The 20244-nt window shown below is 43.0% G+C and overlaps 1 protein-coding gene and 1 long non-coding RNA gene across 2 annotated transcripts in view; one reads left to right on the forward strand and one right to left on the reverse strand.

Annotated features, from left to right (window-relative positions):
* The window catches only part of fam20cb (FAM20C golgi associated secretory pathway kinase b), a 54168-nt gene extending 52464 nt beyond the window's left edge, over nucleotides 1-1704 (reverse strand). The window contains exon 1 of the mRNA XM_010905650.4: nucleotides 259-1704. Within this exon, the coding sequence (XP_010903952.2) occupies nucleotides 259-1013 (755 nt within the window). The 5' untranslated portion in view covers nucleotides 1014-1704. The remainder of the gene's footprint in view (nucleotides 1-258) is intronic.
* Nucleotides 1705-1829: 125 nt separating this feature from the next.
* LOC109615826 lies at nucleotides 1830-19745 on the forward strand. The gene is made up of 3 exons (XR_002196836.2): nucleotides 1830-1967; nucleotides 5733-5885; nucleotides 19612-19745. It is a non-coding gene; the product is annotated as an uncharacterized LOC109615826 (long non-coding RNA).
* Nucleotides 19746-20244: the final 499 nt, after the last annotated feature.

The following is a 20244-nucleotide window of genomic DNA, read 5'->3' on the forward strand; positions in this document are numbered from 1 at the left end:
TTTGATAATGGTTAAGTAGGTATTAACCCTATTATGTGTTATAACACTTTTATTAACGTGTAGCCTAGAACATTTGTGTTATAACAAATTTGATACACGTGTAGCCTAATATAAAGACAAGTTAAATTAATATAATATCATTTGCATAAGCATGTTGTAGATTTAATTTGAATTAATGTCTTGAACTGAGAAGGCAAATAATCCTTTCTAGATTGTGATGAATGTCTATTAATATAAGTACATCAAATGATATTTTACCATTCTTGATTCTCTGTGGCGCCTTTGGGGTCAAACCTGATGTCTGTGTTGACGTTAAACAAGGTGTCCTCGTCGGTCAGGGACGGTAATTCTCTCTTGAATAACGGATGGTCAAACAGGGCCAGCAATCTCGAACCTTTCATATGCAGGCCAACGTGTTTGTTGACCACACTGTTCTCAGTGTCCTGTATGAGAAGTCTTTTATTGTCACTGTTTTTCGAGTAATGTTCAAGCCGTTTATTAAAAGCTTCCGTTTTGTCCCCGGCAGTGAGGATCTTCTCCAAAGAATGGGAGATGTTAGAGCTTGGCTCATTGCTGAAGTCCTGAAGAATTCTCAGAGTGTGTTTGTTAGGCCAACCCGACTCCGCTGCCGATCTGGCTCGGTGTTTAGGCCAGTTCTGAGGCTCCTCGCTCGGCGTGTGCGAGCAGGAACAGCCGCTCTTGCTGCGCCTCTCCAGCTTTGGTAACAAGTCTATCATGATGTGCATCGAGCAGGCGATCAAAAACACCATGAGAATCAAAACACGAAATTTACGGAAGAGTATCATCTTCATAGTCCCCTGTTTGAGCAGTTGAGAATATTTACTGCAAATTATGAGCACGCATATAAACAGACTCACTACATCACTGATGATGTTTATCACACTGGATGCCAATTTAATGAAATACACGTTGAACACGTGACCATCTTCACTTCTTGCCGTCTTGAGTAGACTAAAGGTTTCTGTGTTCAACTTCTGTATTCCTAACCACATAGAAATCCAGACGACTGGCTCCTTCAGTGATTCAGAAGAGGGTTCTCCGCATGCGCCCTGCAGGTAAAACAGGTCGACTCGGATCAGACCAACCGTTGAGTTGGGCAAGCGGCATTATTTCAACTTATTTTGCTCTACAGCTCCGCCATTAAAGATTTAAGCACAATATTAAGCAAGTGCAATTGTCCCGAAAGCAGTTCTGAAACGGCAGATAAATTATCCATCAGAGGTCAGGTGCGTGTTCCCGGGGTCTGTTGGCGCGCATCCGTCCAGCCATTGAGTGTTAACTATGCGGTTCGAGAAAGGGGGCTTTCCTGGATCTACTGGGCACGGGGAACGCATTGGTCCAGCTCGGGATAGGAAAAGTCTATAGAGCAATTTTCTCCAACATAAAAAATTATAGTAAAGACGATAAAAGAAAATAGAATGCCCCGGTAAAAGAATGAGGAAAAGCGCAGCTGGAAAAGTGAGGTATATAGCCTACGTGTTTCGTGTTTTCTAGCCTAGGCTAACAACCGACCCAAGATGAGAGAATACATGGCAATTTTGAGAACAAATCCCAAGTAATAACAGGATAGAGGCAAAAAAGAACCTAAACCGACGAATCAAAGAAATAATTCGGTCAGGTGCCGATTTGGTTTCTCTCCCGGAGATCCAATACTGCTCGAAAGCGAAAAGAGAATCCGCTTGTGAGATTGAGGCTGGGTGACTGTTAAATATTATGATGAATCGCGTCTAGATACAGCCTTGCGCCGCGTCACCGTGCACAGATTGGCTGAGTCTCCCCCACAGTCAGAGAGAGAGGAGGACAGAGGAGGACAGCAACCATCTGCGGCTCAAGTGCCTGCCTACCTGCGCCTGTACTCTTCCTGGAAATATTCCCCCTGCACATCCCGGCTGTGCAAGAAGAGGGCGTCTCATCCCAGTGGCCCAAATCCGGTGTGGCACAGTATTGTATGTTTATTATTTATGTGTTTTAATTAGTGAAGTGCATCTGCTGGCATCACGGAGGCCTCCTTATGTCCCACAGAGCAGAGCCTTCATTAAACAAATCAGAATGCCAGTCTCCTACAGCTGCAAATCCGTATTTTTGGGAGGTGGACATGTACAACATCAGGAATACCAGGGAGTCTCCTCAACATATTTTGCTCACAGGGATGGATATGTAGATACTAGGTAGTCGGCTGCTGCTGCCCGACATCCACTGTTGACCCCCATAGCATATAATTCAGTCATGGTCCATTACAACATTCGGTAACACTTAATTTGGGTGGTCCATCTGTAGAGGCTTTACGGACTATCTACAGACTATAGATACCATTTCAATTTACTATCCAATAACACTAACCCTAAACGTCATTCTGTCCCTTATCTTAACCATTTCCCTAACCCATTTCCCTAACCCTAATTCCACTTTGAAATCAGCAGACCAGTTTGTTTCTTTATGGCTAGTGGAGGCAGCAGCAAACGTGCTGAGGTGTTTGTTGTGGTTAGGATGGTGGATTGTTAACTGCAGGGAAGATGGTGAGGGTTGGGTTTATAAATGCCTGAATTATCCATGCATGACCAATCAGGCCCAACATGATTACCTTTTGAGATGCGGCTATAATTACAGTAAAACCAGAGTGGCTTAACAGCATGACAAGTATAGGAATGACTTTAGATCCCCTATATAGGAAACTGCTCATTGGAGCAGTACATTAACCATGATGACTTAATGAAGGATCTGTAAAGGCAAGATAAGAAGGGAACGTAATGATCATTGTCAATCTCAGCGCTTAATTGTGTGTGTACGCTGTGTCTGGCTGCCTGTGTGCATGTGTGTATGTGTGTGTGTGTGTGTGTGTGTGTGGATTTGAGTCCATGTGTGTCTTTGGGTCCACGCATGTGTGTACTAAAGTGAGTGAGTGAGAAATGATGGATTTATTCCAGTTCTACCAAAAAAAGCCCTTTCCGGGATGCCAGTAACATTCTAGTGTCTGACTCACCTAACACAACAGATCGCTTCAGTCCTTCCTATTGTGCAAGTAGGAACTGAGCCCCACTTATAAGAGATTTCCAGTGCCGCTATGTAACTTCCAAAGGAATGATATGAGGTGACGCTTCTACTTTTGAAACCTTAAAGAAGCTAATTAAAATAGCAGCAACTGACTAATGATTAATAGATGCTGTTACAACATTGGACAATGGGTATCTGGGAGAGAAAGATACAGATCTATACATCTCCGGGAGAGTAATTGTAGGACCTCCGTCAGTGTCTGTGTGTGATGGCATGGATGCACACTCCAGAGACAAGGCTTCAATTGTCGCCCGTCATCCACTGCAATCGTCCACGAGAACCGCCCTAGCCCTGTCTCGCTTGCCTAGGGTGAAATAGCCCGCCATAGATGTGTATTGATGTCAGTCAGGTTGGCATGATGATAGCATGCAGTCAATGGGTCAGTGAACCTTTACATCTCCCTGACCTGAGTGACTCGCCGAGTAGTGTGGTTCGTTTCACCTTTCAATATGAATCAAGAACACCTTTGTATTGTTACTGTTTTACTAATCATTGCCCTATATAAGAGGAAGGCAACATTTCACAGGTGTTTTTCACCTGTACTGGTAAAGGCCGCACGAAATTAGGAGAATACAAATAAATATGTAGCAACTAAATACATTGGTTAATACATTTGATTGTAGTTAGAATGTATTTATTTTAACTAGGGCTTTCAGAGCTAAATGGTAAAATGGAGTTACCCCTTTGGGATATTAGTTCATACATTTTTAAATGTTGATTAATTGCATAGTCTGAAAGCTGTTAAAATACATTGTATTGATAACATCTACAATGCTGTTTTTTATTTCAAATGGTATCGAAGTGAAATAAAAATTTTTCTTTCTCAGTTTATCCAATTTTGCCAACTGTCTAGACAAAATCTTGATATAGACATTCATAGAAGGCTTTTTGTTTGAAAAATGGCATATTGTGTGTCCTAGGGTGATCCAGTGGTCTCTAGGGTACATTTACACAGCTTTGTCAGCAAAACATTCTCCCTCTGTTTCCCACTGTCTATATTAAGTATAAAATCAGTTCACTGAGTGAGAATATGTGATTAATCCTGCAGTCACGTTTCACAGAGAGGCAGGACACCAATGGAGAGGAACAACAATCACAGATTTGAATTCAAATACTACGACAAGGCTTAACAGCACTCGGCAAGAAACAAAATGTCAGACAAACAGATGAGGAGCTAGGGAGGGGATGAGGGGATAGGGAGACTAAATAGGGAGGGGATGAGGGGATAAGGTGATTAAATAGGGAGGGGATGAGGGGATAGGGAGACTAAATAGGGAGGGGATGAGGGGATAGGGTGACTAAATAGGGAGGGGATGAAGGGATAAGGAGACTAAATAGGGAGGGGATGAGGGGATAGGGTGACTAAATAGGGAGGGGATGAGGGGATAGGGTGACTAAATAGGGAGGAGATGAGGGGATAGGGAGACTAAATAGGGAGGAGATGAGGGGATGAGGTGATTAAATAGGGAGGGGATGAAGGGATAAGGAGACTAAATAGGGAGGGGATGAGGGGATGAGGGGATAGGGAGACTAAATAGGGAGGGGATGAGGGGATAGGGAAACTAAATAGGGAGGAGATGAGGGGATAAGGTGATTAAATAGGGAGGGGATAGGGTGACTAAATAGGGAGGGGATGAGGGGATAGGGAAACTAAATAGGGAGGAGATGAGGGGATGAGGTGATTAAATAGGGAGGGGATGAGGGGATAAGCAGACTAAATAGGGAGGGGATGAGGGGATGAGGGGATAGGGAGACTAAATAGGGAGGGGATGAGGGGATAAGGTGATTAAATAGGGAGGGGATGAAGGGATAAGGAGACTAAATAGGGAGGGGATGAGGGGATAGGGTGACTAAATAGGGAGGGGATGAGGGGATAGGGAAACTAAATAGGGAGGAGATGAGGGGATAAGGTGATTAAATAGGGAGGGGATGAGGGGATAGGGAGACTAAATAGGGAGGGGATAGTGAGACTAAATAGGGAGGGGATGAGGGGATAGGGAGACTAAATAGGGAGGGGATGAGGGGATAGGGTGACTAAATAGGGAGGGGATGAGGGGATAGGGAAACTAAATAGGGAGGAGATGAGGGGATAAGGTGATTAAATAGGGAGGGGATGAGGGGATAAGCAGACTAAATAGGGAGGGGATGAGGGGATAGGGAGACTAAATTGGGAGGGGATGAGGGGAAAACAAGACACAGGTGAGAAGATCAAACTAGACACAGGTGAAATCAATGAACACAAGGAATAAAACACTAAATATAGAAACTGAATGACTAAAACCTAAAAACACTCAACATAGAAATATAACAACTGGCATGGCACTGGCGGTACCCGGCAGTTTCACCTGCATTTAACTTTCAATTGACAGCTGTAATTAAAACAAGTACTGCTTTCCCCCTGTCTTATTATCCACAACACATGACCTAGAATACTGTTTACATGACAGACTGAGAAACTCCAACCCAGTAGACCCATCAACTTGGACTTCAATGATATTCCACTTTAAATAATAAAACCAGAATGACCATCAGTAAAACAAATCCATCAAGTCATTTTGCAGGATAAAGTGTAAACCTCATTAACACTTGAACACTTAAATCTGTAGGTATTTCAAATCTCAAAATCAGACAAAACAAACGCATTGTTTTCTCTCCCTTAGCTCTGGGACAACACAAATGGTGGAGGTATGCCTGAATGCACAGATGGACGGACAAGAGCCAAGATGACAACAATAACAGGGCTCTCGTTGCCCAGCATACAACAGTTACATCTCCTAACAAATCCTATTCCAGCTTCCTCTCCTCCACCTGTGGTGAGTTATTCAGGGGTGAATGTGTATTCATGTCAGCCAGGTAGGCATGATGATAGCATGGAGTCATTGGTTCAGTGAACCTTGACAAACCACTGGCCCAGGATGGTCCATAGACCTAAGCTGCTGCCTTTGGTGCACACACACAGCTGCAACAGGGTTGGAGCAAAACCTCCTCCGTCTTTCACCAATTTCTTCATCAAAGGAAGCGTGAGAAGGTGTTTCAAAACATTTTAGAAATCTTCACAAACTCTCTTGGTTGACTAGATTGTACTGTTCATTCAACTCTTTAATAATCATCAAGATAACCTGGTCATGATGGCTATGTTACCGATTATTGCCCGATAAATATGTATAACTCAGCTCTTAATTACGTTTCGCAACATTGCAAGGTTGAATGATTTCTGTACACTTCTAATATGTCTCATAACACTCATACCAATTAGTTTCATTACTCCAGCAAAGTCAATGCGCCTCCTTAAAGTTGGTGGCAGCTCAGTTACTGTACGGCTCGTTTTAGTGGTACAAATCACTTCATCTCAACAGGGTGGTCCAATATAATTTGTCAGCTGTTCCAGGAGCCTAACAGCACAGGACGGGAGAAGGGGAAACCGCGAATTGAACCTATTCATTGAAGCAAAATGATAAACCTTTCCCTTATTGTCTGACTGGCCACAACACATCACCTTGGAGTGAATTTATTTGACAAAGTGTTCAGTGTTATCTCCAGCTGACACAGCTGACAGGCCGACCAGTGATATGTCTCTGGATATGAAACAACCTCGTCCAGCCTGGACCCTCCAGAAGCAGGGCTTCCATATAGATATAGATAGCTAACTGCAGCAGAGGTCATAAATACTGTAAAGGGACATAGATTGATGTCGTTTACGTATCGGCCAGTACAGTGAGATTGCAAATCCGTATCTTCATCAACGATATCTCAGCTGGGGGTAACGTGACTATTTGCTATAGGAGCTAGAGGGAAGTACACGGCTCTGCTTGGCTTGAGGATCAGAGTCAGGCCTGTGGCTTTGGTGGGAAAGGAATTCAGGTTGTACTCCGGAAAGGCACTAAAGTTGTAATCTGGAAAGGAATTCACGTTGTAATCTGGAAACGCATTCAGGTTGTAATATGGAAAGGCATTCAGGTTGTAATCTGGAAAGCCATTCAGGTTGTAATCTGGAAAGGCATTCAGGTAGTAATCTGGCAAGGCATTCAGGTAGTAATCTGGAAAGGCATTCAGGTAGTAATCTGGAAAGGCATTCAGGTTGTAATCTGGAAAGGCATTCAGGTTGTAATCTGGCAAGGCATTCAGGTAGTAATCTGGAAAGGCATTCAGGTTGTAATCTGGAAAGGCATTCAGGTAGTAATCTGGAAAGGCATTCAGGTTGTAATCTGGAAAGGCATTCAGGTTGTAATCTGGAAAGGCATTCAGGTAGTAATCTGGAAAGGCATTCAGGTTGTAATCTGGAAAGTTGGATTTTATTGAACTGTTTTGTGAGCTTCTGTGCCAAAATACGCGGTCAAAGTTGGTCTGTTTCAAGAGTTGATTGGAAAGAAGGACGTCACTGGGACATGAACCACTGCAATATTAAATGGAAATACATCAAGTTATGATGTGAAAGTCACCCTCTGGCTTTTAAAAGGAAAATAAGAATTGCTGACATTTCCATATGTTATCAGAGAAGAGGACTTGGGTGTCCTTTTCTGTTTTTCAACCTCTTCACAACCAATCCCCACCACTGCACTCCAAAACATTACACATGTATTGTGTGTGTAGTTGAATTTGTATGAATTTGTCCTTGGTCTGACCGGGTTTGAATGGAATATTCATGGAGCAAGCCACATTTCCATCCCTAATTCTGCACTGCATCTGATATGGCAGATTTAAATGGATATTACAGATAACATTGCCCTCTGTTGGCCCCAATAAGCCCCACAACGCCCTGCTTATAACTCCTTTGTTTGTTCCCTCTATCCGTCCCTTCTTCCCTTCCCATTCTCTGCGTCTCCACGTTTTCATTTAGAGTGGGGTTCACAGGTCAGCCACTGTTGAATTGTAAGGATGTGAAGATGCTAATTTAAATGGTCCCTTTAACTGGTGGTAATGACTTCATCGGCAGGCTGTCTGGTCAAAATGGTACACTTCTCACTTTGTAGTGCCCTGTTAGATGTCATTCTGCTGGGAATTTAGATGAACACTATTGGACCATGATGTCATTGACTTGGAGCAATATTTGAACACTAATGTAATGACTTTAGAACATTAGTTATAGCCCATGAACACATGTTAGCCTAATGTTATTGTGGTTGTATGAAGGGCAATGATTTAAATTGCCAGAAACCTGTAGCGTTTTCAAGTAGACAGGTGTTTCTCCATGCAGTAAAAATCGAATTTTCCTAAATACCCACGTATAGACAGCATCGTCCTTATTCAGAGTTTACAGCAAAGTCAGCTATCGTGATGAGAAGAGTGCAGTGCACTCCTCTCCCTGAAACCTCTAGAAAGCAATCAAGCTTTCCACCACTTGTCAACTTTTCTTTATGGATCACACAGGGGCGATCACTGCTGAACACAATGTACACTTTGTATTGAGGCGTCTGATATATTCACAGGACGCTGGTCCTGGCCTGACGGTGGGTGTGGGTGTGGGACACCAGACAGTTCTATTATATGTCTATGGATGAGACAGTCTTCTTAATTCGAACTCTCCTAAACACAAGGCCTCTACAGTGCACTATGTGGTGATTACGCCCTGAGGGTAGCCATCTATGATCCTAACAGCCCATAGCTATAATAAGCTGCGATTGCAAAACCCTTAGGTAGCCTAGTCTGCCTCCTTCAGCTGTCTGCCTCTTCCCCTTCCCCCTCGCCGGTTGCCGAGCCCACCTGATGGTTATTTATAAGTCCTGTTAAGACGGCTGGTTGTACCTGGCCTCCACAGCGCTGGGTGTTTCCGTGTGTGTGGGGCTCTAGGGGAGGAGAAAGGTCTAATGTATGTATGTGCGAGGTCTTATGTAAATGTAAATGTTTGTCTGCAGAACCCTGATATAGCAACAAGCGCCTCTGCCTTGTCCCGGGCCAGGCCAAAGAACAGTGATCTGAAGAAAATATGTTTGTTATTTTTCACTTCCAGCGCTATATATATAATGGGTCTGGGAGGTGAAATGCACCGTATAGAAATATTGCTGTGTTGTTTGGTTTTGTCAAGTCAGATCATCTCAGAAAAGCAAAGAAGTAGTGTATAACACCATCACAGATCAACTGGATTTATTATTTTATATACTTTTACTTATACAATCACACTTTTCCAATGGATATTGATGTTATCAGTTCATCCAAAGTAGATTCTTTGCTGGTTTTCTAGTAAAACATTATCGCAATTTGGAGCCACTTTTGGGGCACATTATAAAGTCTACTTTTCTCAGACAAAATCAACACAGGTGCTGATTTAGCATTATGAAGTTGGTCTGAGTAGTCTTATAGAAGCTTGAATTGCTCAGACTAGCCATGAATGCATGGTGGAGATGAATGTTGTGGAGGCCCATATAAACATCGGAAAGCATTTCTATCCTCAGTATTTACAGTACACTCTTTCTGTTTAATCAAAAACATGTTTGTGTTACTAAGAGGAAATATGAAGAGTGAAAGCACCTCTCTTTTGCAGTGAATCAGAGAAGTATGACCCCAAAGCAAAAATAGAGATACACTAAATGCATTTGGAAATGAGGCCCACGGGCAATTAAGCTATAAAAGGAGGCGCGAAAGAGATCCGGAGATTAAAAAAAAGGAAACGAGAGAGCAGGAGGAAGAGACAACTGAAGAAATGGCGAGGGAGAGGAGGGAGAGGAGGGAGAGGAGGGAGAGGAGGGAGAGAACAACTGGGAAGGAAGGAGGGAAAAAGAAAGATAGGAGTGCATTTGGTTTGAGACCTGGCCGACACCATTAACACTGTGATATATGAAGCCAGAGCAGTTGATTCCACCCTCACACACCCACCCCCCCCTCCAGAAGGAACAGCCTCTCGGCTTCTTCAGGGTTCTACTAACTAACTACAGCATATAGTTCACCTCAGGAGACCCCCTATCTCTACACCCCCCCCCACCCCCCCCATCCCATTTACCTGGCTGCTGACGGTGCATCTCTTATCTCTCCTCTCGGCTCCTTTCATTTCTCTCCCACAGAGAAAGGGAGCCACGCAGGTAGAGCATGGGTTGCTGCCAAGGGCACTACTTTATTTCTTTATTACTCTAGCTGTCTGGTTGCCCAGCGAGGACCCTTCTTTTACACTACTACGCCCGACTTGGCCACAGTTTGGCCCGACATCTTGTTTGTTGAGTGTGTGGAAAGGACGACCGGTCATGGTGACTAATGAAGAGTGTGTGTGTTCAAAAACACATGGTACAGGGAAACATTTGGCAGCTCAGATGGAATTATTCCCAGTGGTAAAGGCATACTCTGTATGACATGAGTTGTAGAACATCAATGATTCTTCCTATGGTGTAGTTAAAATAATTGGGTATTGGACTGTCAGGACTTATTCAGTCAGCAATAGGTCAGTACTGTTCACCACTCTGAAAGTCAAACCAATGGGTTAACACAGATCTCAATGTCCAATATATAGAGTCCTCTGGGCTGCCTAGTGCTGCTGTGTTGTACATTATAGGACTAAGATTATGATAGCTCCATCTGAATGACACTGACTATTACCAGGATACTTTTCATCAAACTCAGGACAGACTGACCTTTTAGTGACATAGCCACAACACGGCTGTGCTCTCCCCTAGGCCAAACTGAAAGACATTGCTGCAGTTTTCCCAGAACACAGGCTTTTATTGAACCAATGCAGGGAGATTAGAAGAGAGAAAGAATGAGCGAAAGCAATACTTTCTCCTCACCTTATCTTTATCGGGTGTCAGAACATTTTACAATAAAGTCTCACCTCTAACACCATTTGGGTTCTCTCAGTGATCAGTGAGCTAAAAGTACATTTTGGTAAGAGATTAAGAGATTCACACATGAAATGCACATGACTAGTAACATGAATTAAAATAATTCCAGCTGAGGGCATAAGCTTGTTGTCATGGTAGAATGGTAAAAACGATGTTACTGATGGCATGTTATTAAACGTGAGCATCCCCGTCCAAATGGATCATTCCCACATTCTGTGCAAGAGGCACTTTTCCTGTAATTACCTTTACTGCATGTCAGATTTTCTTTGTTGCATTGCTCAGAGCTGAAGATGTCAACATTTTATATTCAACCAATGGTCAAACATGTTATTGGATGACGTGATGACGTTGTTTGTGCAAGACTGGAGTTCGCACATGGTTTATCGTGGGGTTTTTAGATGGGTCATTGTCAACCACTACAAATCAGCATTTTCAACCGCAAGTTAATTACGTTGCAGAACAATCTTGGATGCTGTCTTCAGCTCTTAAAGGTTTCTGAATGTGATCTTGGTTCCATACATGTGAAATTCAACCAATGTTTTAGTCAGTAAGGTATAAGTAAGGTATAATCCATATTATTTTAAGGCCGAATTCTAATCATTGATATCCCAGGCTTATTTGTGCTTTGCGCGAAAGTCTTGTCAACTAGGTTAGTTTGAACATATTATTCTTAGAATTTATATATATTAGAAAAATGGACTGTAGGTTTCTCCCTAGTGATATGAAATATTCTTTATGCTAATCACCAGTGATATCAAATGTACTGTAGCCTAATCACCAGTGATATGAAATGTAATGTAGGCTAATCACCAGTGATATGAAATGTACTGTAGGCTAATCACCAGTGATATCAAATGTAATGTAGGCTAATCACCAGTGATATGAAATGTACTGTAGGCTAATCACCAGTGATATGAAATGTAATGTAGGCTAATCACCAGTGATATGAAATGTAATGTAGGCTAATCACCAGTGATATGAAATGTACTGTAGGCTAATCACCAGTGATATGAAATGTTCTGTTGGTTAACCAGCCATGATATGAAATGTTCTGTAGGGTAATCACCAGTGATATGAAATGTACTGTAGGCTAATCACCAGTGATATGAAATATTTCGTAGGCTAATCACCAGTGATATGAAATGTTCTGTTGGTTAACCAGCCATGATATGAAATGTTCTGTTGTGTTATGAAATGTGCTGTTTCAGCATTCCACTGATATTTTGTCTTGTAGACAGTTGACATCTAAGCAGAATTATTTGTGTTTTGTAATACAAAGAGCATATTGATCTCTCTGCACGCCAAAGAGACAGTCTGCTCCTATTTCCCGTATAACCCTGTAAGCCTCTTAATGTCACCGCCCCCTCGCCATTATTGAACAGCCACTTTCATGTATTGTACACTGTGCCAAATAGTGATGGGAAGTTCAACTTTTTCTACAGTTTGTTTGAGTCAATTATGTCCAGAGCACAGAGGACCAACTAACATGTAAAATAGTCATAAAACCTACTTCCATCAATTCTCTTCCAGCTTGACACTTTTCTTTACACACACCCTTCTACACACACACAAACATTTGTCTTTCTTTCCTGAGACCTAACCAAGACATGAGACCTAACCAAGACCTAGAAATTCCGGTTCCCTATTCCCTAGTCCTAGCCCTTACTCTTACCCTAACACAAAATCTCAATCTTGCTCTAATCTCAATAACCTCAATAATCAAAGCTTTATGTTTAAATTTAACTTAGCCGTAACATCTAACCCTAGTCTGTAATGCCTAAACCTAAAAGCCCAATTCTAACACTATGCCCAATTGTCCTTTTTCCTTAAACTTAAGCTCTAGGTGGAGATCACATTTTCCTTAGTGGGAACCTGCCAAAAAACCTTCTGGGGTGGCACAATTGGGTTAAACCTTCTTTGTGTGGACTTCAGGCCCCAGCATGTACACATAGACATGGATCTCTCTCTCTCTCACACACACACACACACACACACACTGCACGCAGGTTGAGAGACACACACACACACACACACAACTCTCCTTCCCACATAGAGTGCACACTCTAATGCAGTTTAAACCGGTTGGCCACTGTCTACCATAAATAGAGTCCATGTGTTAGGGCACAGAGCCCTGTTTCTTTGTGCGTGTGCTAAGACAAAGACTCTGTTGTTAAGTGGAGTTTGGTGCAGGGGCAGGTGGTTGGACATGATTGCATTATAGGGATGACGTGAGGGGACAGAGAGGCTGGCTGGGGGACTGCACTCAGCCTCCACAAGTACATACAGAACAACATTCAGCCTCCACCAGAACATACAGAAAAACATTTAGCCTCCACCAGAACAACCAGAACAACATTCAGCCTCCACCAGAACAACCAGAACATAATTCAGCCTCCACCAGAACAACCAGAACAACCAGAACATAATTCAGCATCCACCAGAACCACCAGAACAACATTCAGCCTCCACCAGAACAACCAGAACATAATTCAGCCTCCACCAGAACAACCAGAACAACATTCAGCCTCCACCAGAACAACCAGAACATAATTCAGTCTCCACCAGAACAACCAGAACAACATTCAGCCTCCACCAGAACAACCAGAACATCATTCAGCCTCCACCAGAAAAACCAGAACAACATTCAGCCTCCACCAGAACAACCAGAACATCATTCAGCCTCCACCAGAACAACCAGAGCAATATCCAGACTCCACTGGATGGGCTTAAACAGCAATCTGTTGAAGCTTATTACCCTCCATGTCTGGTACGATGCAAACCAAGGGGCTGATACTAAAAACATTGAGATGAATAGAGCAGAATGACAGACCAACTGATGGATCTGCATCCCACATAAAGACAGAATACTCCACGTATTAGTTAAACCTTTTATTGGAGAACTATGCATAGCAATGTACATAAAATGTCTGGCGTTAGGTTCTGTTCCACCGCAGTATCTCACTGCCATCACATGATCGTGCATACAATACTACCAAGAATAACATCACTGTAATATTATTAATAGCAATTCCCATAGGCAATGAGCAAGGTACACAGTACCAATACCCCACAAAAGGAAACACAGAACCAAACAGGTGGAGGCAGAAGTGGTGGGTGGATTAGTACCCGCATGCTAACACAACCATATCAGACTAAGTGTGTAACCTGACGATGAAATAGATAGGTATGAGATTGTGACAGTCATCTGACTTCAGCTGATTCCCACTGGCGTTTCCTGGCTGAACTGGCTATGCTATTTTACACCCTGTTTTCCTGTGTGCTTCAGTTCAGGGCCAAACTACACTCACCTAAAGGATTTTTAGGAACACCTGTTCAATTTCTCATTAATGCAATTATCTAATCAACCAATTACATGGCAGTTGCTTCAATGTCAGAATTGGCAGTCCTGTGGGCGAAAATGCCTTGTTGATGCTAGAGGTCAGAGGAGAATGGGCCGACTGATTTAAGAAGAGCAACTTTGACTGAAATAACCACTTGTTACAACCGAGGTATGCAGCAAAGCATTTGTGAAGCCACAACACGCACAACCTTGAGGCGGATGGGCTGCAACAGCAGAAGACCCCACTGGGTACCACTCATCTCCACTACAAATAGGAAAAAGAGGCTACAATTTGCACGAGCTCACCAAAATTGGACAGTTGAAGACTGGAAGAATGTTGCCTGGTCTGATGAGTCTCGATTTCTGTTGAGACATTCAGATGGTAGAGTCAGAATTTGGCATAAACAGAATGAGAACATGGATCCATCATGCCTTGTTACCACTGTGCAGGCTGGTAGTGGTGGTGTAATGGTGTGGGGGATGTTTTCTTGGCACACTTTAGGCCCCTTAGTGCCAATTGGGCATCGTTTAAATGCCACGGCCTACCTGAGCATTGTTTCTGACCATGTCCATCCCTTTATGACCACCATGTACCCATCCTCTGATGGCTACTTCCAGCAGGACAATGCACCATGTCACAAAGCTCGAATCATTTCAAATTGGTTTCTTGAACATGACAATGAGTTCACTGTACTGAAATGGCCCCCACAGTCACCAGATCTCAACCCAATAGAGCATCTTTGTGATGTGGTGGAACGGGAGCTTCATGCCCCTTCGTGCATCCCACAAATCTCCATCAACTGCAAGATGCTATCCTATCAATATGGGCCAACATTTCTAAAGAATGCTTTCAGCACCTTGTTGAATCAATGCCACGTAGAATTAAGGCAGTTCTGAACGCGAAAGGGGGTCAAACACAGTATTAGTACGGTGTTCCAAATAATCCTTTAGGTGAGTGTTGTTCACTGTTTTGGAATTATGGTTCTATTTGGGATGTATGTGCAGTTAACAGAGATTGTTCTAGGTTTTAATGTCCTTATGGTGGTGTTACTAAAGATTGTTCTGGAGTTTTATGTCTATATGGGGGTGTTATTGAAGATTGTTCTGGAATTTTATGTCCGTATGGTGGTGTTACTGAAGATTGTTCAGGGGTTTTATGTCTATATGGTGGTGTAATTGAAGATTCAATTAATCCTCACTAGAATCCTTGCATTCTCCACATCTGCATCTCAAAATGCTCTGAAAAAGAATGTCTGTGCCGATGGATCTTGGGCGTTCCACTACAGATGAGTGGAGGTAAGGAGATATTTAACATTTTACTTTTTTATTTGGTTGCTGTGTCTGTCTGTTCAGACAAACAGTCAAATGACACCGTCAGTCAGGGCTGTTATAGATCTAGACAGTCAAATCACACTTAATGGCTGTTATAGATCCTGACTGTACTGTATGTGAAGATGTACAGTATATTTGAAAACGTAGAATTTTTTACAAACTGAATAATGAATACAATTAACTAAATAATGAATACTATAAACTAAATAATGAATAAATAAAGAATACAAAATTCATAGTTTGCAATAGGTTGGGTATGCAGCAGTAGATGCCCCAGAGGCAGTGTCTTATACAACAGGCCACATGATGCTACCAGGGCTATAGTCACCAGGACAGAAGACACCAGGGCTGTAGTCACCAGGACAGAAGACACCAGGGCTGTAGTCACCAGGACAGAAGACACCAGGGCTATAGTCACCAGGACAGAAGACACCGGGGCTGTAGTCACCAGGACAGAAGACACCGGGGCTGTAGTCACCAGGACAGAAGACACCAGGGCTGTAGTCACCAGGACAGAAGACACCAGGGCTATAGTCACCAGGACAGAAGACACCGGGGCTGTAGTCACCAGGACAGAAGACACCAGGGCTGTAGTCACCAGGACAGAAGACACCAGGGCTGTAGTCACCAGGACAGAAGACACCAGGACAGAAGACACCAGGGCTGTAGTCACCAGGACAGAAGACACCAGGGCTGTAGTCACCAGGACAGAAGACACCGGGGCTGTAGTCACCAGGACAGAAGACACCAGGGCTGTAGTCACCAGGACAGAAGACACCAGGGCTGTAGTCACCAGGACAGAAGACACCGGGGCTGTAGTCACCAGGACAGAAGACACCGGGGCTGTAGTCACCAGGACAGAAGACACCAGGGCTGTAGTCACCAGGACAGAAGACACCGGGACAGAAGACACCAGGACAGAAGACACCGGGGCTGTAGTCACCAGGACAGAAGACACCGGGGCTGTAGTCACCAGGACAGAAGACACCGGGGCTGTAGTCACCAGGACAGAAGACACCGGGGCTGTAGTCACCAGGACAGAAGACACCGGGGCTGTAGTCACCGGACAGAAGACACCGGGGCTGTAGTCACCAGGACAGAAGACACCAGGGCTATAGTCACCAGGACAGAAGACACCGGGGCTGTAGTCACCAGGACAGAAGACACCAGGGCTGTAGTCACCAGGACAGAAGACACCAGGGCTGTAGTCACCAGGACAGAAGACACCAGGACAGAAGACACCAGGGCTGTAGTCACCAGGACAGAAGACACCAGGGCTGTAGTCACCAGGACAGAAGACACCAGGGCTGTAGTCACCAGGACAGAAGACACCAGGGCTGTAGTCACCAGGACAGAAGACACCGGGACAGAAGATACCGGGGCTGTCCCACATAGGTCAACATCCGGCATCTCTTAGCTGCCAGGGAGTCCTTGGCCACCACAAAAAGGTGATAGGGAGAATCTAAAAACGAGAAATAAAAAAATATCTGTATGCTAATGCCTTGAGTTAGAATCTCAAAATCTTTTCCGTGGTTAAATGTCCACATAGAATTCCACAAGGACTCAAATCTGTTTGAATTTATAGACTCTGAGATTACCACTGAGGGCCCATCAGTCTGGGATTGGGATGTAACTATCCATTCCTTTTGGGGACTGGGAATAACCTACTGTACCAACCACCCAGCAGTTCTGACGAGGGAACAACTCAAATTGCCTGTATTTGAAGGAGAGATTAATCCTCCTGAGGACAGGTGCCGTGCCCATAGGGACAGATGTCATGGCAATGCCCTCAAAAGCAGGTGACTCAAACTGGAATTTGTAACCCAAAGCCACTGTCCTCAACGCCAAGGGTTGCAACCCGATGCACCCCATTGGTTGAAACAACTGAGGGGATAGAGCACCAACTCACGGACCCCGGAGTGCATTTATTTCATTTTCTTTTCATATCAACCACTCTCGAAGAAATCTGGAGAAGAGACAGGCTCATGGGAGTGGCCGGCCCACCTTCTGGCCGTGCTGGGTGGAGTTTGTGAGATGACATGGCCTTATAGGGGCCAATCCAATCATCAATATATTCAAATGTTCAGATGTGGAATGGGTCAAAAAATACTTTCTCCTTAGGAATAAATGTCAGTTGACTTTTCAAAGTCTGGGTTTTTTTCAAAGGCAAGGGTTAAGTGGTTTAGACAAAATAACAACATGAACAGGTGGTCTTTGACCAGTATTTTCAGGTGAGGTCAGGCTAGGTTACTCTTGAAAAATAGCTCAGCTGAACATACATTGTTTTGTATATTGTTTTATTTTAGAACCCATATGGTAAATACTAAAAATCTTCAACCTGTTTTGCAATTGGGCATGGAGATGTTTTGTATCTGTTTGTTTTGCAGATGGTTGCATCCATAAAAACAGGTATCAATCGGCTCATCGAAAGTTGTGACCAACCGATTGGCAAGTTGCTGCTGAAAAGGACCTGTTCAAAGGAGGGATAGTATTCGAACATGCAATAGAATCACATTTTCTTTTTGTTTGCCTTTCTGTATTTGCAAATCCTAGTACAAATTATATATGATTGGCTTTGGAACACAATCCACTGTTCAGCCATTCTGTAATTTCTGGAAAAAACTAAATATGCTCTTTGTGAAATGTAGCTTGTGCCAAATTAAAGATCTCCCATTTGACTGCTCATGATCTCAGTCTTTCATAGAAATTGATCCATGGTTTCACATGAGCAAATGACATTACATTATACAGATTAGTATCGTAACAGATTCACTGATATTGTCAAATTATATGATAATAGCCTCTGAATGTATGTTCAGTAGAAATACAATTATACTGAAAACTTATTTAATCATTACTCTTTCAGGTATTGTAAACATGTTGTTTCCCCATTGACTAGGCTATGATTGACACACTGAAACACTCAATTATTCCACCACTTGGCACTATACATTCCCACACTCATCGCAGTCCAATTGTTCTCATTATTAATAAATTACCTGATTAGTGTATCCCGGGACTTGGAACACCTTTGAATCTTTGTGAATTTATCTACTTTAGATTTTGTGTTGTTTTTTTCATCTTGTTGGCATTCTATTAGTCTCATCTCATCCTTCTGATCAGCTCTCTGTTGTTTTGTCTTTGGTGGGTTTATGTTTGAACTAGTTGTTGTTCCAATATTTATGCCAACCATGGTGGTTTTATGTATATAGTAAAAGGGAGCAAAACAGGGAACATCCATAGTGCTAGTGTTCTGGACCCTGGAGGGCATTTTAATAACAAAAATGGCATAGGGAGGAGTAAAGCAAAGAACACACAAGCCGCTGGGCGGGGCACAGAGTCAATGTTTTCCCTTCTTTTTTTTATTGGGGGATGACCAAACTGCTTTAAATGCAAATAACACATTTTAAGATATTTTTTGGGGAGTTTACATGGTTGGAAATGGACTGACTGTCTGTCTGCCTTCATGATGCGCCCCTCGTTAAAAAAACAAAAATATTCTGACATGACTTTGGAATTCTGATTTGTTTCTTAACACTAGAAACATTGAAGACGTTGTTTATCATTGCATTGGGGATTTGTATACTAATCCAAATCCATATGTTACTTGTGGTTATGTAAAATGTTACCTACCCTTTAGCTTTAAGCAAGCCACTTAACACGTTGGGGCTTTTTAATAGGTTTCAATAGAATTAGCATCGGTCAATAATTTAACCGTGTATTGATCCCCTAATCGTGTATATACCTAGAAGGCATCTGTCCAATTTTTTGATTGATTAGACAATAGAACTAACATGGGCTTCCCAGTCCCCTTCAATCAATTTTCTCTCAATGACAGCACATCAGGTTGGTACCTCCAGCTATCTGGTGATATAGAAACATTGTGCAACATTGAGTAGAATGAGAAAAGGCTTTGGGCCTGCAATTCTAAGTACATTTCTTTATGCCTAAATGTATTTTCCCTGCACAGATAAGGTGCAAGTCCAAGAGAGAGATAGAATATTGTAGAACTGCTTTAACTTCCTAATGCAATGTATTGGCAGAGGAACATACATACTATATATTGCTATTATAACACGTTTCATTTTTACTCCTATTTTTCAGAGGTGGGTTGTCCAGCCAGGGGAAGCAGGAGCAGTGGAGATTATCCTCTTGTTCATCTATCACTGGGAGCTCTGATTCGGTTACCACTGGTTACCCATTCTGGCTCTGAGGCACACACCTCAAGCATAATTGTACACATCAATAAACCTTTCTCATGTCAGACCCAGCTCTTTCTAGGGCACACAAACACGTACGGACACACACTAGCACACACACATCCTTCCCATAAAGTAGATGGATTCATTGGTGATATGATATAATATCAAAATGAAATGTGTGTATAGTTTATACCCTATATATAAAATGTATTTATTCACAGGGCAAGACTCAAAGTGGGGGATGTTGTCAAACGTGTGTGTGTATGTGTGTGTGTGTGTGTGTGTGTGTGTGGTTTACACTCTGAACCCACCCCCTCCCTAATCCCTCTCTAACTCTCTCTGCCTTTTATGATGCGTTTCCCCTCCTCTCCATCCTCACAATTACCAACCAGTGATCTGGTGTGTCTGAGGGGAAATGGCTCTATAACTCATTTACACTGTCAACCCCCTGCCAGGGCTGTGGAGGGATACACTTGGCTCCGCCTCCCAGTTACATGAACTGTGACTGTGGAAGGATACCAGAGATGAGGACCTG

Source organism: Esox lucius, chromosome 5 (assembly GCF_011004845.1).
Source record: "Esox lucius isolate fEsoLuc1 chromosome 5, fEsoLuc1.pri, whole genome shotgun sequence".
Taxonomy (NCBI): domain Eukaryota; kingdom Metazoa; phylum Chordata; class Actinopteri; order Esociformes; family Esocidae; genus Esox; species Esox lucius.